Below are 27,762 nucleotides of genomic sequence, written 5' to 3'. Positions count from 1 at the left end.
TCTGCCCTTTTGCACCTTACTCTGAAAACTCCCCTGAGGCTTCAGTTGGAGAAGTCCCCTCCTCCTCTCTCTCTCTCTCTCTCTCTCTCTCTCTCTCTCTCTCTCTCTCTCTCTCTCTCTCTCTCTCTCTCTCTCTCTCTCTCTCTCACTCTCTCTCTCTGCCTCCCTCCCTCTTCTCTGCTCAAATCAACAGTCAGACGGGAGCACACACAGCCACACACACAGCCACACACACAGCCACACACAGCACGCAAACAGAGTGCAGCCCAGGAGCAAGTTAGACATCCGAGGGAGAGAGAGAGAGAGAGAGAGAGAGAGAGAGAGAGAGAGAGAGAGAGCGCGAAAGAGAAGAACCCTCTTCTCTACCCTTGTACACTGAGTTTAGTAGTGTGAGAAGGTTGTATCAAGCAGATGATTCTGACTGAGTGGACTGAATTTCATACCATGGGAGACACAATCTGAACTAGAAGAGGAAACCAACCCTCACCATCTGATATGTAAAGGACCCCTGTTCAAATTGGATTATTGGACTTTCCCCTCTCAATCATTGGTATGGTGATGTCCTAAATGACCAGCACATATTGAAGTGGCTGCTTGTTCTGGACCACAGTGAACTTTGAGATTTTTTTTCTAAGTGTGTGTGAGAGTGTGTATGTGTGAGCGGGATCATGTCAGGAGGACGTTTCAGTCACCTGTTGAGGGTACTGTGGCAAGGTGAGTTCACGCCTGCTGTCTCTGTCCGTCTGTCTATCCATCTCTCTTTTGACCTGTCTGTCTGTCTGTCTGTCTGTCTGTCTGTCTGTCTGTCTGTCTGTCTGTCTGTCTGTCTGTCTGTCTGTCTGTCTGTCTGTCTGTCTGTCTGTCTGTCTGTCTGTCTGTCTGTCTGTCTGTCTGTCTGTCTGTCTGCCTGTCTCTGTCTGTCTGTCTGTCTGTCTGTCTGTCTGTCTGTCTGTCTGTCTGTCTGTCTGTCTGTCTGTCTGTCTGTCTGTCTGTCTGTCTGTCTGTCTGTCTGTCTGTCTGTCTGTCTGTCTGTCTGTCTGTCTGTCTGTGTCCTCTGGTTGACCTCGACACCCAGGGACACAACAGTCTTTGTCCACTCACTTTGCATCTGGACAGTAACATCTTTAACAGCCGAGCCTGATGAAGCTGAAGCCTCTTTCTGTTTTCATTATGATTCATTTCTAATAGTTGATTTATATTCATGATGTAAATTATGGTGAATTGTCACTCAAATGTAATATGTTCAGAAGTGGATTTTACAGGCTGCATGTATTAAATGTCATTATTTTGGAAAGAAAAGCAATATTTTTGTCCATTAAAATAACATCAAATTGATCAGAAATACAGTAGAGACATTGTTCATGTTGTAAATGTCTATTGTAGCTGGAAATGGCAGATTTTTTATAGAATATCTACATAGGCGTACAGAGGCCAATTCTCAGCAACCATCACTCCAATGTCACGTTGTGTTAGCTAATCCAAGTTTATAATTTTAAAAGGCTAATTGATCATTGGAAAATCCTTTTGCAATTATGTTAGCACAGCTGAAAACTGTAAAACCAGCCCTTTTTAGACTAGTTGAGTACATGGAGCATCAGAATTTGTGGGTTCGATTACAGGTTCAAAATGGCCAGAAACAAAAAACGTTCTTCTGAAACTCGTCAGTCTATTCGTCAGTCTATTTGTCAGTTCTGAGAAATGAAGGCTATTTCACGCGAGAGATTGCCAAGAAACTGAAGACCTGGTACAATGCTGTGTACTACTCCCTTCACAGAACAGTGCAAACTGGCTCTAACCAGAATAGAAAGAGGAGTGGGAGAGCAAGAGGACAAGTACATTACAGTGTCTAGTTTGAGAAACAGACGCCTCACAAGTACTCAACTGGCAGGTTCATTAAATAGTACCCACAAAACACCAGTCTCAATGTCAACAGTGAAGAGGCGACTCCTGGATGCTGGCCTCTTGTCCACTCCCACAGGATCGGTGAACACAAATGCAAGAGTTAATAAACAGAAAAATCTGTACACTGCTGCCATCTAGTGGCCAAAATCTAAATTGCGCCTAACATGGAATAGTACATTATGGCCTTTTTCTTGCATTTCAAAGATGATGGTACAATTTTTTGTCTTTGTATTATCTTTTACCAGATCTAATGAGTTATATTCTCCAAGATTAATTTCACATTTCCACAAACTTAAAAGTGTTTCCTTACAAATGTTATCAAGAATATGCGTATATTTGCTTCAGGTCCTGAGCTACAGATTTGGGTATGTCATAGGTGAAATTTAAATTAGACTAGTATGATTTCAAAAGGCTCTCATTCTCTCTCCGGAGAGACAAACTGGCATAGTTAGCCTAGGACCCCTTGAAAAAGCCTTGGTGCGCCCAAACAATGGTTCCCCAGGAGCATGGAAGCGTGGCCCTGGAACTAATGTTACCATTATGGTAATAGCTGGAATAACAGGACACTACCATTAACTGACCCTACCTCAGGATAGCGTTTAGAGTTGATTTTCATCCTTGGGGAAGCTAAGCATTTTGCCCGTTAGGGCGGGTTAAGATGACAAGCCAGGAGACAGAGGAAGGCATCTGCCCACTCATAATCACCATAATAGCCTACACCCTGCTGCTTGGGGCAAATAGAATGGTATTTGATGAGCTGTTTTTCAAGTAGGGGAGACAGGAGCATTTGAGTCCCTTGCCCCAGACACACGCCACGGGCACTTAGACACAACCCCAGAGGATTTTTGTCATGAGCAACCCATTCATCATTGTTTGTGGATCAAAGATGTTATTCAAGAAACTTCTATTAACTTTCATTAGTGGTTGGACATATATGGTTATCTAAATACCAACATTGAATTTTTAATTGTGTGCTTTATACAGATTCCTATCCTATATTGATCGTGTGATTTCTGTGTAAATTCCTAAACCTTTTGGAATGATGGTAAAAAAATAAAATTGGGGGGAGTGGCTAGGCACAAATTGTGCCTATTGCAAGAACTTAATTCTGTTGATGAACATTGTCAGGCAAACAATACAAGACTACTTCCTGAAAAGGGTTTCCAGACAGACAATAGCCTAAGGAATGACTCAAGACTCTTCCAAGAATCTTCCATATTGATCCAGACTTTTGGGCAACTCTACCTATCTTAATTCTTGCAACAACACAGCAACAATGTCAATACTTGGCCTATTTACGTAACACCGAATGACCTTACCTCTTTATTAGTTGTACCCCTCTCCCCTCCTCCTGTATCGTATTGGTGAGATATGGCTGAGAAACACTGTGTTTGAATGAGGCTAAATAGAGTCAAATAGAATATTGTATGTGATTTTTAAAAATCAGATCATATGAGACAAATGTTTGAGATATGACACTACCCAGCGACTGTAAGAATTTCACCAAACCAAAACAGCGAGGGTTGAAAAGAAAGTCAAACATTTTTACAAGTGAACTATTCCTTTAAGATGAAACCAACCCACTAATCAGCTCAGAGGAATGTCTGTGGGTGAATGTTGGTAGTGTTTGGTAAGAGGAATGTCTGTGGGTGGATATTGGTAGAGTTTGGTGAGAGGAATGTGCAGTGTGGTGTTAGGTTAATGGGAGCCAGAGTGAACCACAAAGGAACTGGCATGTCCTAGTGGAAGGACCTCTTCATCCCATGACGAAATCAACAGGGCCACTGGATTAGGTCAAGTTGAACTTTTATGAAAAGACAACAATGGGGGGCGATATGACTCGAGAGGGGAGATTTGAGAGCGGAGACTCAAGGGGGAGACACAAGGGGGAGACTCTAGGGGGAGAGGGGGAGACTTCAGGGGGAGACTTGAGGGGGAGACTCTAGGGGGAAACACGAGGGGAGACTTGAGGGGGGTGAGACTCAAGGGGGAGACACGAGGGGAGACTTGAGGGGGAGACTCTAGGGGGAGACTTGAGAGGGGAGACTCAAGGGGGGAGACACAGGGGGAGACTCAAGGGGGAGACACGAGGGGAGACTTGAGGGGGGAGACTCTAGGGGGGAGACTCGAGAGGGGAGACTCAAGGGGGAGACTTGAGGGGGGAGACTCAAGGGGGAGACACAAGGGGGAGACTTTGGGAATGTGAACGGGGAGACTTGATGTCTTTGGGAATGGGGGAGACTCTTGGGGGAGACTGAGATGTCTTTGGGGAGACTCAGGATGGGGAGACTTGAGATGGGGAGACTCATTGAGAGGGCAGACTCTGAGGGGGAGACTCGAGAGGAGACTGATGCTGAGATGTCTTTGGGGGAACAAATGGGAAAAACCATCTTTGGGAATGGTGCCCCCTTTGAAGAAATACCCTTATGAATGGCTGATTTTGAGGATGTCTTTGGGAATGTGAATAGCTGATGCTGAGGATGTCTTTGGGAATGTGAATAGCTGGTGCTGAGGATGTCTTTGGGAATGTGAATAGCTGATATTGAGGATGTCTTTGGGAATGTGAATGGCTGAGGATGTCTTTGGGAATGTGAATAGCTGATATTGAGGATGTCTTTGGGAATGTGAATAGCTGATACTGAGGATGTCTTTGGGAAATGTGAATAGCTGATATTGAGGATGTCTTTGGGAATGTGAATGGCTGATACTGAGGATGTCTTTGGGAATGTGAATAGCTGATACTGAGGATGTCTTTGGGAATGTGAATAGCTGATACTGAGGATGTCTTTGGGAATGTGAATAGCTGATACTGAGGATGTCTTTGGGAATGTGAATAGCTGATACTGAGGATGTCTTTGGGAATGTGAATAGCTGATGCTGAGGATGTCTTTGGGAATGTGAATAGCTGATGTTGAGGATGTCTTTGGGAATGTGAATAGTTGATGTTGAGGATGTCTTTGGGAATGTGAATAGCTGATACTGAGGATGTCTTTTGAGGATATCTTTGGGAATGTGAATAGCTGATACTGAGGATGTCTTTGGGAATGTGAACAGCTGATGTTGAGGATGTCTTTGGGAATGTGAATGGCTGATACTGAGGATGTCTTTGGGAATGTGAATGGCTGATACGGAGGATGTCTTTGGGAATGTGAATATCTGATACTGAGGATGTCTTTGGGAATGTGAATGGCTGATATTGAGGATGTCTTTGGGAATGTGAATGACTGAGGATGTCTTTGGGAATGTGAATGGCTGATACGGAGGATGTCTTTGGGAATGTGAATAGCTGATACTGAGGATGTCTTTGGGAATGTGAATGGCTGATACGGAGGATGTCTTTGGGAATGTGAATAGCTGATACTGAGGATGTCTTTGGGAATGTGAATAGCTGATACTGAGGATGTCTTTGGGAATGTGAATGGCTGATACTGAGGATGTCTTTGGGAATGTGAATGGCTGATACTGAGGATGTCTTTGGGAATGTGAATGGCTGATACTGAGGATGTCTTTGGGAATGTGAATGGCTGATACTGAGGATGTCTTTGGGAATGTGAATGGCTGATACTGAGGATGTCTTTGGGAATGTGAATGGCTGATACTGAGGATGTCTTTGGGAATGTGAATGGCTGATACTGAGGATGTCTTTGGGAATGTGAATGGCTGATACTGAGGATGTCTTTGGGAATGTGAATAGCTGATACTGAGGATGTCTTTGGGAATGTGAATAGCTGATACTGATGATTTCTTTGGGAATGTGAATGGCTGATACTGAGGATGTCTTTGGGAATGTGAATAGCTGATACTGAGGATGTCTTTGGGAATGTGAATAGCTGATGCTGCTGTAGAGAGAGGAGAATTTAACAGCATGAGGAGAGACAAGATCGTTGGTACATTGACACTGTTCTACGTCCCAAATGAGAACCTATTTACTTTATAGGGCACGTATTTTGACCAGAAGGTGTCCATTTATAATTGGGACATCATTGTAAAGGACAGTTTATTTTCAATAACTTAACTTGTTAAATGAAGGAAATACATAAATAAGTAAGGAAGTAAAAACCCCTTTATACATGTGATACAATATGTGATACAATATGTGATACAATATGTGATACAATAAAATGTTATACCAGACATTTGATTAGGCTGTTATATTATGAAATCAGCGCCTGGGAAAGGGAGATAGAAATGTAATGAATAGAGCTGACATTGTTTCCTGATTCTACATGTCAGAGGCGTGTTTGTTCCACATGATATATTTCTATCAGTGTGCTGTCCTGCTGAATACATTCATGCATAAACCAATACATGGTGAAAATATTCGAAGCCCTGTCCCTATTTAATATATATTTTTTAAATTCAACCTTTATTTAACTAGGCAAGTCAGTTAAGAACCAATACTTCTTTACAATGACGGCCTACCCCGGCCAAACCCGGACGACTCTGGGCCAATTGTGCGCCGCCATTTGGGACCCTCAATCACGGCCTGATGTGATACAGGGACTATAGGGACTGTAGTGACTCCTCTTCTACTGAGATACAGTGCCTTAGACCGTTGCACCACTCGGAAGCCTATGAGGAGACCTGAGGATATGTTTTCACCTTCAGTACATGGTGGTGAGATACTTTTCTTTCCTCCCCAATTTCGTGATGACGATCTTGTCTCATTGCTGCAACTCCACAACGGGCTTAGGAGAGGCGAAGGTCAAGTCATGCCACCCCCGAAACATGACCCACCAAGCCGCGATCCTTAACACCTGCCCGCTTAACCCTGAAGCCAGCCGCACCAATGTGTCGGAGGAAACACTGTTCAACTGATGACCGCTGTCAGCTTGCAGGCGCTAGAGTCGCTAGAGCGTGATGAGCCAAGTAAAGCACCCCCCACCCGGCCAAACCTTCTGCTAACCTGGATAATGCTGGGCCGCCTTATGGGACATCCGGTCACGGCCGGTTGTGACACAGCCTGTGATGCAGTGCCTTAGACCGCTGTGCAACTCAGGAGGCCCAAGAGATACTTCTCTCTCTAAAAGTGTTGCTGCTATTACAGTGCCTTCGGATAAGTATTCATACCCCTTGACTTAATCCACACTGTGTTGTGTTACAGCCTGAATTCAACATGGATTAAACAGATATTTTTTTTCTCAACCAACTACACACAATACCACATAATGACAAAGTAAAAACATGTCGTTAGAATTGTTGTTGGGGTAAATCTAATTTACATAAGTATTCCTTTGGTGGTGATTACAGCTTTGAGTCGTCTTGGGTATGTCTGTATCAGCTTTGCACATCTGGATTTGGGGATTTTCTCCCATTCCTCCTTGAAGATTTTCTCAAGCTCTGCTAAAACCCCCTAGAGTCAATGTCCACGCCCACGTGGAAATCTCATTAGTAAACTAAAAAAATCCCCATCAAAATCCGTCAGTTTAAGCTCGAAATGTGTTTTTTGCAAAGGTCTGCTTCTCAATCCACGGCATCTGACAATGTCGCCCTTCCGCATCTGCGGTGAAAGGTACCAGAGCTAGAGCAGTGTTTGTAAGACCATGAGACATCCTGTAAATCGGTCTTCTCACGGTGTTTGTAAGACCATGAGACATCCTGTAAATCGGTCTTCTCACGGTGTTTGTAAGACCATGAGACATCCTGTAAATCGGTCTTCTCGCGGTGTTTGTAAGACCATGAGACATCCTGTAAATCGGTCTTCTCGCGGTGTTTGTAAGACCATGAGACATCCTGTAAATCGGTCTTCTCGCGGTGTTTGTAAGACCATGAGACATCCTGTAAATCGGTCTTCTCGCAGTGTTTGTAAGACCATGAGACATCCTGTAAATCAGTCTTCTCGCGGTGTTTGTAAGACCATGAGACATCCTGTAAATCGGTCTTCTCACGGTGTTTGTAAGACCATGAGACATCCTGTAAATCGGTCTTCTCACGGTGTTTGTAAGACCATGAGACATCCTGTAAATCGGTCTTCTCACGGTGTTTGTAAGACCATGAGACATCCTGTAAATCGGTCTTCTCACGAAAACATCTGTAGCATCAGAATGGTTTGGTGTACTATTATTGATTTATTTTTATTTATTTAACATTTATTTAACCAGGCAAGTCAGTTAAGAACAAATTCTTATTTTCAATGACGGCCTAGGAACAGTGGGTTAACTGCCTGTTCAGGGGCAGAACGACAGATTTGTACCTTGTCAGCTCGGGGGTTTGAACTCGCAACCTTCCGGTTACTAGTCCAACACTCTAACCACTAGGCTACCCTGCCGCACCCTATGACCCCTCTGTGGAAAGATGAGACTCTCCCGAAAACGAGGGTGTTCCCCATGTTGCTCTAAAAACCCCACAACTGTCATGGAACTCATCTGAAGTTGGCAAAGCCGATCTACCAAGTTCTGTCTGTAGAGTCTGAACAGTTTGGGTTACACACTAAGATGACACCTCTGTGGAAAGGTGAGTTTCTCACGAACACGTACATGTCACTAGGATGCTCACAAGACTAGTTTGAAGGTAGCCTGGTACCAGTTTAAGTTAGATGGGGAGTGGCGATGAACAGCAATCTAGAAGTATTTCCACAGATTTTCAATGGGATTCAAGTCTGGGCTTTGGCTGGGCCACTCAAAGACTTTCACATTCTTGTTCTGAAGCCATTCCAGCGTTGCTTTGGATCATTGTCCTGTTGGTACGTGAATCTTTGCCCCAGTCTAAGGTCGATTGCACTCTGAAGCAGGTTCTCATTAAGGATTTGCCTATATTTGGCTCCATTCAATGGTCCCTCTATCCTTACCAGTCTCCCAGTTCCTGCTGCTGAAAAGCATCCCCATAGCATGATGCTGCCACCACCATGCTTCACGGTAGGGATGGCGTTAGATGGGTGATGAGCTGTGCCTGGTTTTCTCCAGACGTAGCTCTTTGGATTCAGGAAAAATAGTTAAATTGTTGTCTCATAAGACCACAGAACCTTTTGTCTTATGCTCTCAGAGTCTTTCATGTGCCTTTTTGCAAACTCTGCTGTCATCTGCCTTTATCTTAGGAATGGCCTCCGTCTGGCCACTCTCCCATAAAGCCCAGATTGGTGAAGTGCTGTAGAGACTGTTGTCCTTCTGGCAGGTTCTTCCATCTCAGCCAATGAACTCTGTAGTTATGTCAGAGTTGTCATTGGGTTCTTGGTCACCTCCCTGAGAAAGGGCACGGAGCAAATTTCAGGTCTGCTAAACTTGAACGTTGTGAAAATTCTGTGCAACTTCCAGCCCGCGTTTAATGTGAACACTGATGCTGTACCCGCTTTAAGTTACAGTGGGGGGAAAATGTATTTAGTCAGCAACCAATTGAGATGAGAGAGGCCTGTAATTTACATCATAGGTACACGTCATCTATGACAGACAAAATGAGAGAAAAAAAATCCAGAAAATCTCATTGTAGGATTTTTTATGAATTTATTTGCAAATTATGGTGGAAAATAAGTATTTGGTCACCTACAAACAAGAAAGGTTTCTGGCTCTCACAGACCTGTAACTTCTTCTTTAAGAGGCTCCTCTGTCCTCCACTCGTTACCTGTATTAATGGCACCTGTTTGAACTTATTATCAGTATAAAATACACCTGTCCACAACCTCAAACAGTCACACTCCAAACTCCACTATGGCCAAGACCAAAGAGCTGTCAAAGGACACCAGAAACAAAATTGCAGACCTGCACCAGACTGGGAAGACTGAATCTGCAATAGGTAAGCAGCTTGGTTTGAAGAAATCAACTGTGGGAGCAATTATTAGGAAATGGAAGACATACAAGACCACTGATAATCTCCCTTGATCTGGGGGAACACGCAAGATCTCACCCCGTGGGGTCAAAATGATCACAAGAACGGTGAGCAAACATCCCAGAACCACATAGGGGGACCTAGTGAATGACCTGCAGAGAGCTGGGACCAAAGCAACAAAGCCTACCATCAGTAATACACTACGCCACCAGGGACTCAAATCCTGCAGTGCCAGACGTGTCCCCCTGCTTAAGCCAGTACATGTCCAGACCCGTCTGAAGTTTGCTAGAGAGCATTTGGATGATCCAGAAGAAGATTGGGAGAATGTCATATGGTCAGATGAAACCAAAATATAACTTTTTGGCAAAACTCGTCATGTTTAGAGGACAAAGAATGCTGAGTTGCATCCAAAGAACACCATACCTACTGTGAAGCATGGGTGTGGAAACATCATGCTTTGGGGCTGTTTTTGTGCAAAGGGACCAGGACGACTGATCCGTGTAAAGGAAAGAATGAATGGGGCCATGTATCGTGAGATTTTGAGGGAAAACCACCTTTCATCAGCAAGGGCATTGAAGATGAAACGTGGCTGGGTCTTTCAGCATGACAATGATCCCAAACACACCGCCCGGGTAACGAAGGAGTGGCTTGGTAAGAAGCATTTCAAGGTCCTGGAGTGGCCTAGCCAGTCTCCAGATTTCAACCCCATAGAAAATCTTTGGAGGGAGTTGAAAGTCTGTGTTGCCCAGCAACAGCCCCAAAACATCACTGCTCTAGAGGAGATCTGCATGGAGGAATGGGCCAAATTACCAGCAACAGTGTGTGAAAACCTTGTGAAGACTTACAGAAAACATTTGACCTCTGTCATTGCCAACAAAGGGTATATCACAAAGTGAGATAAACTTTTGTTGTTGACCAAATACTTATTTTCCACCATAATTAGCAAATAAATTCATTAAAAATCCTACAATGTGATTTTCTGGTCTTCTCATCTTTTTAAGTGGGAGAACTTGCACAATTGGTGGCTGACTAAATACTTTTTAAACCCACTGTAACATTTTAACTGAGCTCCATTTGGAGTGTCATAGCAAAGGGGTGTGGATACTTATGTAAATGAAAAATCTACAAACATGTTTTCACTTTGCCATTATCGGGTATTGTGTGTAGATGGGTGAGAAAATAAATCTATAAATCTACATCTTGAATTCAGGCTGTAACACAACACAATGTGGAATAAGCCAAGGGGTATGAATACTTTCTGAAAACACTCCATATCCCCGATCCTTGCTGTGGAAGCCAACACAGCACAGTCTCTGAAAAAGCAGCTGTGCTTGATGGGACCGGAGCCAACTCAACCTGCAGGACAGATTGTATCTGCACTGTACCACTCACACGGTGACGGACGCCCACACACACCGAAGCATGCATCCCATAATTGTTTTCTACTCAGTGGTTAGTTTATAAGGTACATCCATCTACTACCGGGCTGGACACCCCTTTGCCTCCAGAACAAACAGAATTTTTGGGGTGCATGGAAACTTTGCTCACTTGGTATCAAGTGACCTGATGTGTGCCGGGTAAACATTCCCCACACCATTACACCACTGCCAGAAGCCTGTACCGTTAACACCAGGCTCAGGGCAAATCCTGACTGCCATCAGTATACCATGCTCAAAGTCGCTTAGGTCACTTGTTTTGTCCATTCTAATGTTTAATTGAACAGCAACTGAATGCTTCAATGCTTCAACCTAGCTAATGCTTCAACCTAGCTAATGCTTCAAACTAGCTAATGCTTCAACCTAGCTAATTTCCGATTCATACGAAATTCTTTGACTATAGAGGTAGCAAAACTGTACTTCAAATCTATGGTACTCCACCACTTAACATACTGCTTGACTAGTTGGGCCTAAGCTTGCTGTACAACATGAAAAAAAAACATTCAGTCTGTCTACAAGCAGGCTCACAAAGTGCTTGATAGGAAGCCCAATAGCCATCATTACTGTTACATCGTCAGAGAACATGAGCTCCGGAGATGGAAAATCTTGTGCAAGATTCAAAATTCTAAATGGCCTGGCTCCCCCTCCACTCAGTACTTTTGTTAAACAGAAAATCCAAACATACTGTATGGCAGCAGATCCACAAGGTCTTCCATGAGATGTGACTGTATAGTTCCCTTAAGGAAAAGCACCTTTTGTCAATCTGCTTTCTCTGTGAGAGCGTGCCATGTCTGGAACGCACTGACATTAGACACACACAACTGCACCACTTATCACACCTTCACAAAAAAACATGAAGACATGGAAAAAGGCCAATCAGACTTGTGAACATAATCCCTAGCTGTGTGTTCTCTCTTTCCATGTTATATGTTGTCTGTAGCTTGTGTGGAAACACTTTGTTACTTTTATGTATTTTGTTTTGTTACTTTTGTTCTGTTTCTCTGTCTGCATGCTATGTGTTGTTGTCCTATGTTTCTCTGTCTGCATGCTATGTTTGCTTGTCCTATGTTGCTCTGTCTGCATGCTATGTGTTGCGTGTTCTATGTTTCTCTGTCTGCATGCTATGTGTTGCTTGTCCTATGTTGCTCTGTCTGAATGCTATGTGTTGCTTGTCTTCGGTCCTCTGTCTGCATGCTATGTGTTGCTTGTCCTATGTTTCTCTGTCTGCATGCTATGTGTTGCTTGTCCTATGTTGCTCTGCATGTGCTCACTGCTCATTGATTGTCTCTATTGTTGTTGTAATTGATTTTAATAACCTGCCTAGGGACTGTGGTTGACAATTAACAGGCTGGCTAAAACCAGTACTTTTACTGAAACGTTGATTAATGTGCACTGTCCCTGTACAAATACAAATAAAGTCCAACTCTGCCTGCTTTATACAGCAAGCCACAGCCACCTGACTCACTGTCTGTAGAAGTGAACAGGGTGTATATACATTTTCAGATGCATTTAGCATACTGTACAGTGCCAGTCAAAAGTTTGGACACCTCCTGCAGCAGAGGTAACACTGGGTCTTTTGTCCTGTGGCGGTCCTCATGAGAGACAGTTTCATCATAGTGCTTGATGGTTTTTGCGACGGCACTTGAAGAAACGTTCAAAGTTCTTGAAATTTTACAGAATGACTGACCTTCATGTCTCAAAGTAATGATGGACTATCATTTCTCTGTGCTTATTTGAGATGTTCTTGTCATAATAAGGACTTGGTAATTTACCAAATAGGGCTATCTTCTGTATACCACCCCTACCTTGTCACAACACAACTAATTGTCTCAAATGCATTAAGAAGGAAAGAGATTCCACAAATTAACTTTTAACAAGGCACACCTAATTGAAATGCATTCCAAGTGACTACCTCATGAAGCTGGTTGAGAGAATGCCAAGAGTATGCAAAGCTATTGTCAAGGCAAAGGGTGGCTTCTTTGAAGAATCTCACATATAAAATATACTTTGAATTGTTTAACACTTTTTTGGTTACATCATGATTCCATATGTGTTATTCCATAGTTTTCATGTCTTCACTATTATTCTACAATGTGTATATAATAGTACAAATAAAGAAAAACCCTTAAATGAGTATGTGTCCAAACTTCCGACTGGTACTGTATAATGTGGTATATATACGTTCAAAATGCATTCCGTAAGATATGTTGGAATGTATTTAAAATGTATTAAATGTATTTGAAATACATTCTTTTTTATATATCTCACATCCAATTATATATCTCGTATCCATTGTCCTTTATCTAAAAGTATATTTGTATATTTAATTATTTTTTTAAAATGATGGTACACACACACACACACACACACACACAAACACGCACACACGCACGCACGCGCACACACACACACACACACACTCCTCCCAGTAATCAGGAAACTGGGAGGCTCATTACACCAGATGAAGAAGCTTTCCTTCTTCTCCTTCTGACCAACTGCACCTCATCAGGCCTGGACACACACTAAAAAATGAAAAGAAACCACGAAAGCAAGAGAGAAAAAAGAAAGAATCTGAAATCCATCCAAAAGACATGAGGCATAAACATGGCTTTTTCATCAAGGGAGAGCTAACCAGGAGGAGATGGGCATGGCATGTGTTCGCTCCACACAATAGCCATGTAGCAGTGTATGGAGTCATTCAGGGTTTTGTCATCAAGCATTGGAGCAGTGAGAGAAGAAGAGAGAGAAGAAGAGAGAGAGGCAAACTACAGAACAGTAGCCACAGGCTCTGGGACGCAGTCGAGTCTGACGGTCTGGCAGGCTTAATGATTGATTGACTGACTGGTTGGCTGGCTGATTAGCTGACTGGCTGGCTGATTAGCTGACTGACTGACTGGCTGGCTGATTAGCTGACTGACTGGCTGGCTGATTAGCTGACTGGCTGACTGGCTGGTTGATTAGCTGACTGGCTGACTGGCTGGCTGATTAGCTGACTGACCGATTGGCTGACTGGCTGATTAGCTGACTGGCTGGCTGGCTGGCTGATTAGCTGACTGACCGACTGGCTGACTGGCTGATTAGCTGACTGACTGACTGGCTGATTAGTTGACTGGCTGGCTGGCTGATTGAATGACTGACCGACTGGCTGACTGGCTGATTAGCTGACTGGCTGGCTGGCTGATTGGCAGACTGACTGGCTGATTAGCTGACTGACTGGTTGGCTTACTGACAGCCTGGATCCTCGTGTGTGCATTGCATTGGACAGTTCCAAATAGAGAGGTACACAAAAAAAGATTTTTGCTCAGTGGAAATTATACTTTTAATATTACGTGTTTTACTTTTCCATTATTTATCTATAGTCTTTCTCTCTGCATTGTTGGGAAGGAATATGGTGTAAGCATTTCACTATTAGGCCACACCTGTTGTTTACTAAGTATGCGCCGAATACAATTTGATTTGATTTAAAGGAGACATGATATGGAGAGGCTCTTTTCCTCCAGCAGTGAAGGAGACATGAGGTGGAGGAGCGCGAGCTGCCAAACCCTAATCACAAACACAAACAAAAAAATAGGAGCCCGGAGGTCCATCATAAATGGCATCCCTTCTATAAATCAATGTCTGCGGTGTGTGTGTGAATGATCCTGCGATGGAATATCCAGGCAGGTAGATGACTTTGGCCAGGGTTCAGACATACATGTCTGTCCGGATGGCAGTGGTAGGGCCGGGCCGGTGTCCCAAATTGAGCCCTCTTCCTTTTAAACTGCACTACTTTTGACTAATGAGCCCTGTTCAAATAAAGGGAATAGGATGTCATTTGGGATGCATCCTGGGGGTTAGACCACACACGATTCACTGCACTGCCCCCTGGTGGGTCTAACTGTGACCACATACGGGTCACACTGCAGGTGAGGCCATTGATGAGCAGAGGCTTAGCGGCAGTACAGTGGCACCCTCCATAGGTTACAGACAGGACTGTGTACAAGTCTTTTGTAGACAAGTCTTTGGTCCCTCTTCCCAGGTGTTGCTGACGCATGCCAGATCTTACAATGCCCAGATAGGTATTTTAAAGGTGGAATGTGTAGAAATCTCTCTACAAAATCTCTCTAACCATATTTCCTGGTTGCTAAAATTCTAATAGTTTGTCTAATTTCAGTTTACGTGACAAAACAGGCAGTCATAGTGTAGAGAATCACTGTACCATCTGAACCGCTGTGAAATATATTTTCCATAACTACAAATATTGTATTTTCCGCTGTTTGAAGCTGGTGTACAAAACCAAAAGTAAAAGATGCAAAAATGAAACTTAAGAACCGGGAAGCATAGAACTCTTAGACTTGCTTTCAATGAGAATGACTGATCTATAACTCACATTTCTATGTGAATTTGGTTGGTTCACCCCCAAAAAGTGACATATTGCAGCTTTAAGTATCATCTAACCACAGCATATGTTATAGCAATCTGTCAGTCGATGACACAGTCAATGACGTGGCATGCAACCATTGGTTGATGCATGCAACGTCTGAGCGACCTTACTCTGGTGGTCAGCCAGAAATTACAGCAATTGGATGAGGCTGCAGACATGTAACCATTCTCAAATTCATGGACCTCAGAGCTTTGGATACAAAGAGTGAACATCCTGAATCTAAATGATAGTTTTAACCATGTTTGAGGCTATGCATGGTTTGTTTACAATTACAATGTTTACTAACAAAGGAGTAAAACGAGCTTGTATTTTGGGTGATGATGGGGTACGACAGTTGAACTACACTAATGAGGCATCTATAAGTTAGATTCTTCAAGAATCAATGGGTATATCATACATTTAAAAGTATAATAATGAATGTAGCAATTGCAGATTGGCCCTTTAAGGTACAATCTGCATTATGTACAGCTGTTTCAACTAAAGGGAAAATCTGGGATTGGTACATCTATTTTTTGGGACTTATAAATTAATTCTATATAGCCATAAATTCCTAAGGAATATAAGTTCTACATACCTCATGACATTAGAAGTCCAATAGTCTCAGATCATAACCCAAAGTATGTCGTGAACAAACGATGTATAGTTTCAAAACATGTTTATTACTTTAATGTTCAGCTCATGGACTATCAGTCCTTGCATCCAGAGCTACAAATTAAAAGTGGTTACATTTGTCCCCATTCCTTCATAGCAAACCAGGTGGTAGGGTTGCTGATTGAATAACAAAATGGCCACAGGTGAATAATCAGTGGTAATTATAGAATTACTCTAACAATAGATTACGTAAAACTACTAGGTTGCCTTGTAACACTAAGTCTAACGTCAAGCTATGATACTATTTTGTTAACTGCAACCATATGTCCAATTGGCCTGAGATCCATGGAAGGAGAGAAACGGAATGACAACTCCATAGAAAACTCTGGCAAAACGGCCCAAATATCGCACCCTAAAAGACTCTTCATAGTCATATCACATAAGGCTTGTGCATTCATTGGAGTTTGGTGAGTAACTGTTTGGCATTTCACATTTTCTCTACTAATGAGAAACAGACCTGTCAAATGACCAAAGAGGAACAAATGAATTAATCATGATTCGTATTTCAGCAAATCCCTCTCTCGGGAACCAAAATGCGTTTGACGGTGACGCTTAACCAATAACAGAGACACAGAGAAGAAATAAATACATCTTTGGGAAAATTGCAAACATGTTTTTCTGGTTTGGACAATTATTTTGTATATTAACAAATTTACTTTAATCTCAATTTTAAAAAGTGCCTCTAGACAAATCTGGGTAGTGCCTTCACAAACCACCCAAACAGAACATGGTGCTGAGTAGAGAGAGTATCTGAGTGAGTGTCAGACAGTGCTTATAAGGCAGCTGCAACGGCACGCAGAAACCATTCCAACATCTAAAGAACAAACATCCCCAGGCTGACTTTAAATCTAGTAGGATGCCTTGGGGCGACTCGGGCGGCCCTCACTACTCGTCCCCCTAAACCCTTGATGAGCTATACATGAGGGCAATGTAATTTAACCGATGCTTTCGAGCCAGAGCCTTCACATTGACACTTCCACAACCAACTCCCACTTCAACCTCGGCCTCAACTGGTGACGTCCCCTCGCAAACAGCAGGTCGGGGAGCAAAGTGAGCTGTATCAGAGACAAACATGGGACGGGGGACGAGCTTCCCGGAGCCGACCCAGATAACATCCGTAAAGCTGTCCACAGGGCCATGACGAAGCCCACCAACCCCCGGTCCTGAGGGGACAGACTAAGACACAGGCTGATTGAAGACAGAGATGGGCTGATTGAAGACACAGAGACTGACTGATTGAAGACACAGAGACTGACTGATTGAAGTCCCTAGAAGCTATCGCCTAGGTGCATGTGGCCAGGGTCTGATTAAAATCGATATGTGCTTTGTAATGGAGGGAGAACAGACACAACACAGGGACAGAGAAAGAGGTAAAGACAGAGAGAGGGAGACAGAGAAAGAGATAAAGACAGAGAGAGAGAGAGAGAGAGAGAGAGAGAGAGAGAGAGAGAGAGAGAGAGAGAGAGAGAGAGAGAGAGAGAGAAAGACAGAGAGACCGAGAGCGAGAGCGAGAGAGAGAGAGAGAGAGAGAGAGAGAGAGAGAGAGAGAGAGAGAGAGAGAGAGAGAGAGAGAGAGAGAGAGACAGAGCGAAAGAGAGAGAAGGTCTAAGCAACGGAAATAAAAACACAGACAAAAAGGAGACATAGTAGAAGAAAGAGAGGGAGAGCAGGGTGGGTGAGGAAGAGCAGGGTGGGGGAGGGAGAGCAGCGTGGGGGAGGGAGAGCAGGGTGGGTGAGGAAGAGCAGGGTGGGTGAGGAAGAGCAGGGTGGGGAGGGAGAGCAGGGTGGGGGGGAGCAGGGTGGGTGAGGGAGAGCAGGGTGGTTGAGGGAGAGCAGGGGGTGAGGGAGAGCAGGGTGGGGGAGGGAGAGCAGGGCGGGTGAGGAAGAGCAGGGTGGGGGAGGGAGAGCAGGGTGGGTGAGGGAGAGCAGGGTGGTTGAGGGAGAGCAGGGTGGGTGAGGGAGAGCAGGGGGTGATGGAGAGCAGGGTGGTTGAGGGAGAGCAGGGTGGGTGAGGGAGAGCAGGGTGGGGGAGGGAGAGCAGGGGGTGAGGGAGAGCAGGGTGGGTGAGGGAGAACAGGGTGGGGGAGGGAGAGCAGGGTGGGTGAGGGAGAGCAGGGTGGTTGAGGGAGAGCAGGGGGTGAGGGAGAGCAGGGTGGGGGAGGGACTGCAGGGTGGGTGATGGAGAGCAGGGTGGGTGATGTAGAGCAGGTGGGTGAGGGAGAGGAGGGTGGGTGAGGGAGAGCAGGGTGGGTGAGGGAGAGCAGGGGGTGAGGGAGAGCAGGGTGGGTGAGGGAGAACAGGGTGGGTGAGGGAGAGCAGGGGGGTGAGGGAGAGCAGTGTGGGTGAGGGAGAACAGGGTGGGTAAGGGAGAGCAGGGTGGGTGAGGGAGAGCAGGGTGGGTGAGGGAGGGAGAACAAATGGGTGTCTGTGGAGACTCGTCCCCTTGCTGTTTCAACATTTAACTGGGGAGATTGAAACCGGAGCCATAGTGTCTCTCTATCAAATAGCCATCCTCCTGCTGGATCCCGGTCCATCTCCTCACACTCGAGGCATTTGGGTTCAATCCAAAATCTACTAGGGCACAGTTGTCTTGGTCTCTGCTGAAATTAAATGGATGTGGGCCTTGCCCCATCAAAAGCCAGTCTATACACATAAACAAGTACATAACAATATGTGGGTATACAGTAGCAGTCAACAGAAAGATAGAGATTGCAGATGTGCATGCGTCAGATCCCTTATGCTGATAAATTAGAGAAAAATGTATAGCTTTTGGTATGAATCAATGCACCATGCTAATGTTTGTGTTTGCTGTTCTCGGTCGAGCTACGATTATATCAACATTGGGAAAGTAATTCAAACATTGCAAAAGAAGGGCCTAATTCATCTAATTTAATCTCCTTAGTTGCAGCCATTGGATGTAGTTCTTTATCACACACACACACACACACACACACACACACACACACACACACACACACACACACACACACACACACACACACACACACACACACACACACACACACACACACACACACACACACACAAAAACATCTTGTAGTTTGGGGGATGTGTGTGTGTGTGTGTGTGTGTGTGTGTGTGTGTGTGTGTGTGTGTGTGTGTGTGTGTGTGTGTGTGTGTGTGTGTGTGTGTGTGTGTGTGTGTGTGTGTGTGTGTGTGTGTGTGTGTGTGTAAGTTGGAGTTAGAGGCCAGCTGTTGTCTGATTGAGGTGACAAGCTAACCCTAGAAGCTATCCTCTTGGTGCATGTGGCCAGGGTCTGATTCAAATCAATATATGGCCTATAATGGAGCACATCACATATCATTCATTACATGGAAAATTACAGAAATGTGAATCCTTAAACTGCTTCCAGTCAACCCGAATCGTGTTCGCAGCTGAAACAGGGGCGGACAAGAACCAGAAATTGGCATTTCCAACACACCGACTGTGTTTTCCTATTGGCCTACTTTATAAGCCAAGTTAGATGGGCCCAATGGGCTGAACATGTACCAGCCAATCTGGCATTTTCACTAAATGCCAGATGGCCAGTCCGGCCCTGACCTGAAAAACTCAGAGAGTGAATCATTTCCATTGGCTATTAATTGTTCTGTGTGTAACCCCGATTTGTGATGGATGAGGTTGATGATCATCTTCCAAGCATATCATTTTGTGTGTCTGTTTCGTGTAATGAACAGTACTCGGTGGATCGTTGATGTTATGTTTGAGATCTGAATTATTGAAGTAGTGATAACCGGGAGTGTTCTTGTTTTCTTGGTTCTAGCTGTGCTTGTGTCGGGGAGCAAGCTATGGGAGGTACCCACAGCCCCCTTAGGACTTTCCTCCAACCATACAACCAGCCTGGAATGGGAGCCACAGTGTCAGTATCGCCACTTGCAGGATGGCGTCAGAATCACAGCCGACATTCCCCCAAAACTGGAGGGCAACTGGGTGTCAACCAGGCAAGTTCTCTGCATTGTTCAAAGAAATGCTCTGAATATTCACTGTTTTCTAAAATATCAGGTTCAGACAGTGTTGAGGAAGCTACTCTGAAAATATAGTTTATCAAGCTACCAATTCCTTCACACTGGAAGAAGTTAAGCTACACTTTAAGCTACCCTTAAGAAAAATATAATCTACTTAACTAAAGTTACTTTAAAAAAGTAGTTCACTACATCCAAACTACTTGGTGATACATTATCATATCTAAATCAGAAATGTCATAGACTTACGGAAGTCCAGACAGGAAATTAATATAAAAATCCTGCATTATGTCGAGATCACAACTTATTTGTAAGTCGCTCTGGATAAGAGCGTCTGCTAAATGACTTAAATGTAAATGTAATGTAAATTTATCTCATGATCACGACTATGGGATGATACATTTCATTCTAACATCATGCTAGTTGGAGTTCATTATCAGTTTATAAGTAGAGAATGTTAGCATGCTAAATGTCTTTTACCTTGAGCTAAGAGTTGGTGGGCATTTAAGCCCTGAACGATGGCTGACAGGCAACCCTGTCTCCCACCTGTGTGCCACCCACAAGACCACTTGACTAGTCTTGCGAGTGAGCGAGCTAGATAGTTAGCTAGGTCTTGTCAGCTTGTTATCTATGCTTGTTGTTAGCTTGCATAACTGGTATATGTATAATTGTAAGGGACACTTAAAATATTTTAAGGATAATATTTAAATGTACAGAGTGGATGAGCTCCATTCCTGACAGGCTGATCAGATTCAATAGCAGCCTCAGAGGCCGATAAGCAGTATGCTGCCTTGTAGGCCGTATGTAAGGCACCTTGAAGAGGCAGCATCCTGATTTATCAGCCTCTGAGGCTGCTATTGAATCTGATCAGCCTGTCAGGAATGGAGCTCATCCACTCTGTACATTTAAATATATACATTTAAATATATACATTTAAATTATACACATACCAGTTATGCAAGCTAACAACAAGCATAGATAACAAGTTAGCTAGCTACAGTAGTCAGCTAGCTAACAACACTACCTAGCTAACCTGCTAGCTCACAAGACTAGCCAAGTTAGCTGCGTTGTTCCTTGCATGCGATTGGCTGTAGTTTTGGGGGCAGCACAGAGCCTGGAACACAGGGCGCCCTAACAAATTAATGGATCATGCATGCTACTTTTTATTATCGTTTGATAACGAGAAAATTATTTTGTGATCTCGACAAAACATCTCATAAGATAGACAAGTCGGGATCTCGACATAATGAGGGAACTATTTATTGTATTCATATGTCCTCTCTGGACTTCCGAATAGACTACTAATTGCAAGAACACATCACTCTGGAGACAGATGTTATTAACAGAAGGTGTAATTAGGCATATTAAATACAAAACATTTGTTTCAAGTGAGAATTAGGCATGTCTGATGCTGAAAAAGAAAGGAAATTCTTTCCTACGTCACCCATATTTTCTCTTCTTTTTGCAAAAAAAGTCATGTGTAGTTCCACTAGTTAGCTACATTGCTACATGGTAAAACAGTAGTGTATAGTTACAGTAGTTAGCTACATCGCTACATGGTAAAACAGTAGTGTATAGTTCCAGTAGTTAGCGACACCGTTACATGGTAAAACAGTAGTGTGTAGTTACAGTAGTTATCTACACTGCTACATGATAAAACAGGAGTGTGTAGTTACAGTAGTTATCTACACTGCTACATGATAAAACAGTAGTGTGTAGTTCCAGTAGTTAGCTACACCACTACATGGTAAAACAGTAGTGTATAGTTCCAGTAGTTAGCGACACCGTTACATGGTAAAACAGTAGTGTGTAGTTACAGTAGTTATCTACACTGCTACATGATAAAACAGGAGTGTGTAGTTACAGTAGTTATCTACACTGCTACATGATAAAACAGTAGTGTGTAGTTCCAGTAGTTATCTAAACCACTACATGGTAAAACAGTAATTAACTACTGAAAACATTACCTAGAGTTGAATTTAGTTCAAGTACCACCAAGCTACTACAAAATGTTTAATTACTAGTTGAACTACATGTAGTTCACTACTCCCCAACACTGGCTTCAAGTCATGTAACATGTCCTGGTTAACCAAATGTAATGATAAATAGGGAAGCTCTTCTATAGGCTTTCTTTGGATTTGTGAAGGTGCTGCTCGGTCTTGGTGTCCTCCCAGGTGATTCAGACATCATTGTTTCCGTAACAATTCCATATAGTGAATTGATATATCAATCATGTATCCATCCATCTATCATTTTAGTAATTCATTCATCCATCTATATTTTTAGTCATTCATTCATCCATCATTTTGGTAATTCATTCATTCATCCATCCACCCAGCCATCATTTTATTCACCCATACAGTACATCCATCGTTTCATTCAATAATTTTATTTCAATCTCTTCATCCTGTGTAGATGTGAAGTTCGGCCTGGTCCTGAGTTTCTGACCCGGTCCTACACCTTCTACCCGAGCCACCTGTTCAAGGCACTGCAGCACTATTACACTGACAGCGGGTGCGAGGAGCCCACCTACTCTCTGGTGGTACGGGGCAAACTCCGTCTACGCCAGGCGTCCTGGATCACCCGGGGTGCCACCGAGACAGAGCACCACCTTCACAAAGTGGGCATCGTCATCCACAGCCAAGGCGCCATGCACAGGCCGGCCGCCCGTCTACCCTCTGTGTGTGTGGGCCTCACCCTGGGCGGCATGGTGCCCGGGCACCTGTATGAGCTGTATAACGCCCAGGCAGGGAGGGCCTGTCTGGGTGCCCTGGGGTTCTCGATGATGGAACTAGGCTTGGTGAGAGTGGAGACCCAGCATAAGCCCCATGGAGGTCTGGTTCAGGAGCTCTTCTTTGGGGACGTGCACACGGACTGGACAAAGAGGACGTACTATCGACCAACGGGTTACCAGCAACCATTGCAGAACGCTATGGTGAAAATATGAACACTCCATTAAGATACTGTACAGTTAGGGTTAGGGGGTGGTAGGGTTAGGGAATAATAATAAAGGAAAATATATTTATATATACTGTTTACAAAAAAATATATGGGGAATTGGAAATGATGCAGACAATTAGATTGATGGAATCTACAATCTATCTGTAATATTAAAGCTGACCCCCCACCCCAAAAAATACATTTTTTAAAGTAACTATCCTGTACATGTGCAGTCGTGGACAAACATTTTGAGAATGACACAAATATTAATTTTCACAAAGTCTGCTGCCTCAGTTTGTATGGTGGAAATTTGCATATACTCCAGAATGTTATGAAGAGTGATCAGATGAATTGCAATTAATTGCAAAGTCCCTCTTTGCCATGCAAATGAACTGAGTCCCCAAAATACAATTCCACTGAATTTCAGCCCTGCCACAAAAGGACCAGCTGACATCATGTCAGTGATTCTCTCGTTAACACAGGTGTGAGTGTTGACGAGGACAAGGCTGGAGATCACACTGTCATGCTGATTGAGTTCGTATAACAGACTGGAAGCTTCAAAAGGAGGGTGGTGCTTGGAATCATTGTTCTTCCTCTGTCAATCATGGTTACCTGCAAGGAAACACGTGCCGTCATTATTGCTTTTCACAAAACGGGCTTCACTGGCAAGGATATTGGTGCCAGTAAGATTGCACCCAAATAAACCATTTATCGGATCATCAAGAACTTCAAGGAGCGCGGTTCAATTGTTGTGAAGAAGGCTTCAAGAAAGTCCAGCAAGCGCCAGGACCGTCTGCTAAAGTTGATTCAGCTGCGGGATCGGGGCACCACCAGTACAGAGCTTGCTCAGGAATGGCAGCAGGCAGGTGTGAGTCCATCTGCACACACAGTGAGGAGAAGACTTTTGGAGGAAGGCCTGGTGTCAAGAAGGGGAGCAACAAAGCTACTTTTCTCCAGGAAAAAAATTAGGGGCACACTGATATTCTGCAAAAGGTACAGGAATTGGACTGCTGAGGACTGGGGTAAAGTCATTTTCTCTGATGAATCCCCTTTCTGATTGTTTGGGGCATCCGGAAAAAAGCTTGTCCGGAGAAGACAAGGTGAGCGCTACCATCAGTCCTGTGTCATGCCAACAGTAAAGCATCCTGAGACCATTCATGTGTGGGGTTGCTTCTCAGGGCTCACTCACAATTTTGCCTAAGAACACAGCCATGAATAAAGAATGGTACCAACACATCCTCCGAGAGCAACTTCTTCGAACCATCCAGGAACAGTTTGGTGACGAACAATGCCTTTCCACCAGCATGATGGAGTATCTTGCCATGAGGCCAAAGTGATAACTAAGTGGCTCGGGAAACAAAACATCGATATTTTGGGTCCAAGGCCAGGAAACTCCCCAGACCTTAATCCCATTGAGAATTTATGGTCAATCCTCAAGAGGCGGGTGGACAAACAAAACCCCACAAATTCTGACAAACTCCAAGCATTGATTATGCAAGAATGGGCTGCCATCAGTCAGGATGTGGCCCAGAAGTTTTTTGACAGCATGCCAGGGTGGATTGCAGAGGTCTTGAAAAAGAAGGGTCAACACTGCAAATATTGACTCTTTGCATCAACTTCATGTAATTGTCAATAAAAGCATTTGACGCTTGTAATTATACTTCAGTATTCCATAATAACATCTGACAAAAATGTCTAAAGACACTGAAGCAGCAAACTTTGTGAAAAGTAATATTTGTGTCATTCTCAAAACTTTTGGCCATGACTGTCCATCCATTCTTCATCTAAACTAACTAACTCAAGCATAAAACTGTGTCTCAATATCCAAACGAGCATACTATTTAGTATGTCTGGTCAATACATGGCTTCATACTACAGTATTGAGTAGGTCTGGTCAATACATGGCTTCATACTACAGTATTGAGTAGGTCTGGTCAATACATAGCTTCATACTACAGTATTGAGTAGGTCTGGTCAATACATGGCTTCATACTACAGTATTGAGTATGTCTGGTCAATACATGGCTTCATACTACAGTATTGAGTAGGTCTGGTCAATACATGGCTTCATACTACAGTATTGAGTATGTCTGGTCAATACATGGCTTCATACTACAGTATTGAGTATGTCTGGTCAATACATGGCTTCATACTACAGTATTGAGTATGTACAGTATTGTAGGTCTGGTCAATACATGGCTTCATACTACAGTATTGAGTAGGTCTGGTCAATACATGGCTTCATACTACAGTATTGAGTAGGTCTGGTCAATACATGGCTTCATACTACAGTATTGAGTAGGTCTGGTCAATACATGGCTTCATACTACAGTATTGAGTATGTCTGGTCAATACATGGCTTCATACTACAGTATTGAGTAGGTCTGGTCAATACATGGCTTCATACTACAGTATTGAGTAGGTCTGGTCAATACATGGCTTCATATTCATTAGCGTGCCGTTTTGGATGACAGTTATATTGTATAATCCTAACCATTACTATTCCATATCTATTTCCACCAGCACCACATCCACCCCTGCCTGGCGTGCGCCCTGGTCTTCCGGGCCTCAGAACAACGCCCCCCGGTGTTGCCCCATGTCCCTGCGTTGGCCCCTCCATCTCTGCATGGCCGCTGGGTGAGCCAACGCTGTGAAGCCCGGCCTGCCGTCCTCTTCCTCACCCGAGACTTCACCTTCCGCCCAGATGAGCACTCCTGGGAAGGCGTCTACCACCACTATTCGGACCCCTCCTGCAGCAAGCCGACCTTCACCCTGCAGGCCTCGGGCCACTATGCTCAGGGAGACCCCTCGGCCAAAGTGGCGGGAGGCACAGAGTTTGTCTTCAAGGTGACCCGGGTCAGTGTCACCATACTTGAGGGGGCCACAGCCAGGGTGCTCAACGAGACCCGGCCAGGAAGCTGCGGGAAGGTGGGGGGCTGGGAGGTGGGGGTGGAGCAAGACGTGACCCCCACGGATGGGTGTACCGTCTTGGGAATCAAGCTGCCACACAAGGAGTACGAGCTGATCAAGACTGAGATGGACTATAGACGGCGCCCTCTGCTGTTCATAGGGGAGAGGCCGACTGATGGCTCCAGCCCCGACCGTCCCCAGAAGAGGCCCACGTCTTACCAGGCCCCCATGGTGCATTGTGGCGAGGAGGACACCCCCACGTCGTATCACCACATCAACCAGCTTAAGCTAGCAGCTAGTGGAGCCAAGAACCTACCATGGCAACCAAGCTTTGTCCTACTGCTGGTCTCTTTACTGTTGCTTTGGTACGATGGAGGATCTGTTCACAGTGTATGAGGAAGAACCATGTTCTCCTCCTCAATATCAAGATAACGGCAGACCAAATAAAAGATGGCTTTTCAGGAGAGAATGATTTGTAAAGGATGGTACTCTATGTTCAGCAACCTGAACAAGTCAATCGTACGACAATGACAACAGCAGTGTTGATGCCCTTGACATTGTGTAAAAGGAAACTGACGAACATTCAACAAGTGTCAACAACTGTCATTTGAATGGTATTCCAGTGAACAATATGTACAAGAAAACTGTACATACACTGACTGTGTGTACAAGTTGCATATCTATCATATTATATACAGTACGTGTATCACTTTGTTTTCTTTTAAACCAGAGATGCCTTTTGGCAAATGCTTAAGGCCCATAAGAGCTCCTTTCTCTAAAGATTTATTTTCCCTTCAAATTACATAAGGCAGTATATTTTCAAACAAAACAAAGGACAATACTGACCAATAAATCCAATGCACAAGCAACCGACATTCAAATGGACTTCAGATTGTTTAAATCAGGAACTGGATACCAAAGAGGAAACGTAAATGTGTCACATCAACAGGTCCTAATCTAATGTGTTCATTTTCGATTGGAGGAAACCCCCAGCTGACAAGTGCACTAATTGGACACTAGTTTACAATGCTATCCTACAAACCATACTTATTGTCATTGTTAAATTAATTGTTATATTAAAAGGGAAGATATGCTGCAATTATTGCATTGTCTGTGTGTTTTTATATGTTATGTACAGTCTGCCCTGCTTCTTTCTCATCTTTTGTATATCTTCACAAAATCTATCATCTTGATTTACTAACCAGCTGCTTGAGAAATACTTTCTATCATTATTCTATCATTGGCTGTAAAATTAATAATGATTTTGACATGAATAATAATGAATCATAAGAATAATTAAGAATATTTAAGAACTGAGTGTGAAATACTCATCCTTAAGGAAAATAGTCACTTCAGTACTAAGGTAAATGCTGGATTCTTCAATCTAACAGGCTTTCCAAACAATGGTCCAAGTTTGAAAGCCAAGATGCTGGACATGAGTGCTGCAATGTGAGAACTAACTGGCATATGGCTCACACATGAAGCATTGCTATCCAGCTCCAATTTTTGGAGCATAACTCCCTGAGTAAAACACAGAGTAATATCTGGTTGGATGCATGTTATAGCCAGCCTGTAACACAATGTACCCTTCTCAGCAAAATTATAATTATTGCGATTTTGAAATATTGTAGATCATTTTTTAGCTAGAAGATCATTTGTAATAGACAGGAAACTTGGGTAACACTATAATAACTGTCATGAATTAACAATAAATCATGTATAAACAATTAAGTATTTCATTATTTGTAAACCTTTATAAAC

General features: G+C 43.7%; 1 protein-coding gene across 1 annotated transcript; it reads left to right on the top strand.

The window, feature by feature from the left end:
• Positions 1-204: 204 nt before the first annotated feature.
• On the top strand, positions 205-27,762 carry LOC124026032 (protein APCDD1-like). Its single transcript, XM_046339217.1, has 4 exons — positions 205-714; positions 19,953-20,130; positions 22,567-23,086; positions 25,615-27,762. Exons 1-4 carry the CDS (start codon positions 669-671, stop codon positions 26,395-26,397), a joined length of 1,527 nt encoding a protein of 508 aa, XP_046195173.1. The 5' UTR covers positions 205-668; the 3' UTR covers positions 26,398-27,762.

Source organism: Oncorhynchus gorbuscha, linkage group LG03 (genome assembly GCF_021184085.1).
Source record: "Oncorhynchus gorbuscha isolate QuinsamMale2020 ecotype Even-year linkage group LG03, OgorEven_v1.0, whole genome shotgun sequence".
NCBI lineage: Eukaryota > Metazoa > Chordata > Actinopteri > Salmoniformes > Salmonidae > Oncorhynchus > Oncorhynchus gorbuscha.
The sequence above is the reverse complement of the archived record's forward strand: the minus strand, read 5'-3'. Positions and strand labels throughout refer to the sequence as shown.

What these genes read in the sequence shown, in the direction of transcription:
- LOC124026032 (XM_046339217.1), top strand. Translation starts at nt 669, where the DNA reads ATGTCAGGAGGACGTTTCAGTCACCTGTTGAGGGTACTGTGGCAAG. An exon ending in GGCAACTGGGTGTCAACCAG is followed by an intron (nt 20,131 to 22,566) that starts GCAAGTTCTCTG and finishes CATCCTGTGTAG; the next exon opens with ATGTGAAGTTCGGCCTGGTC. An exon ending in AACCATTGCAGAACGCTATG is followed by an intron (nt 23,087 to 25,614) that starts GTGAAAATATGA and finishes TATTTCCACCAG; the next exon opens with CACCACATCCACCCCTGCCT.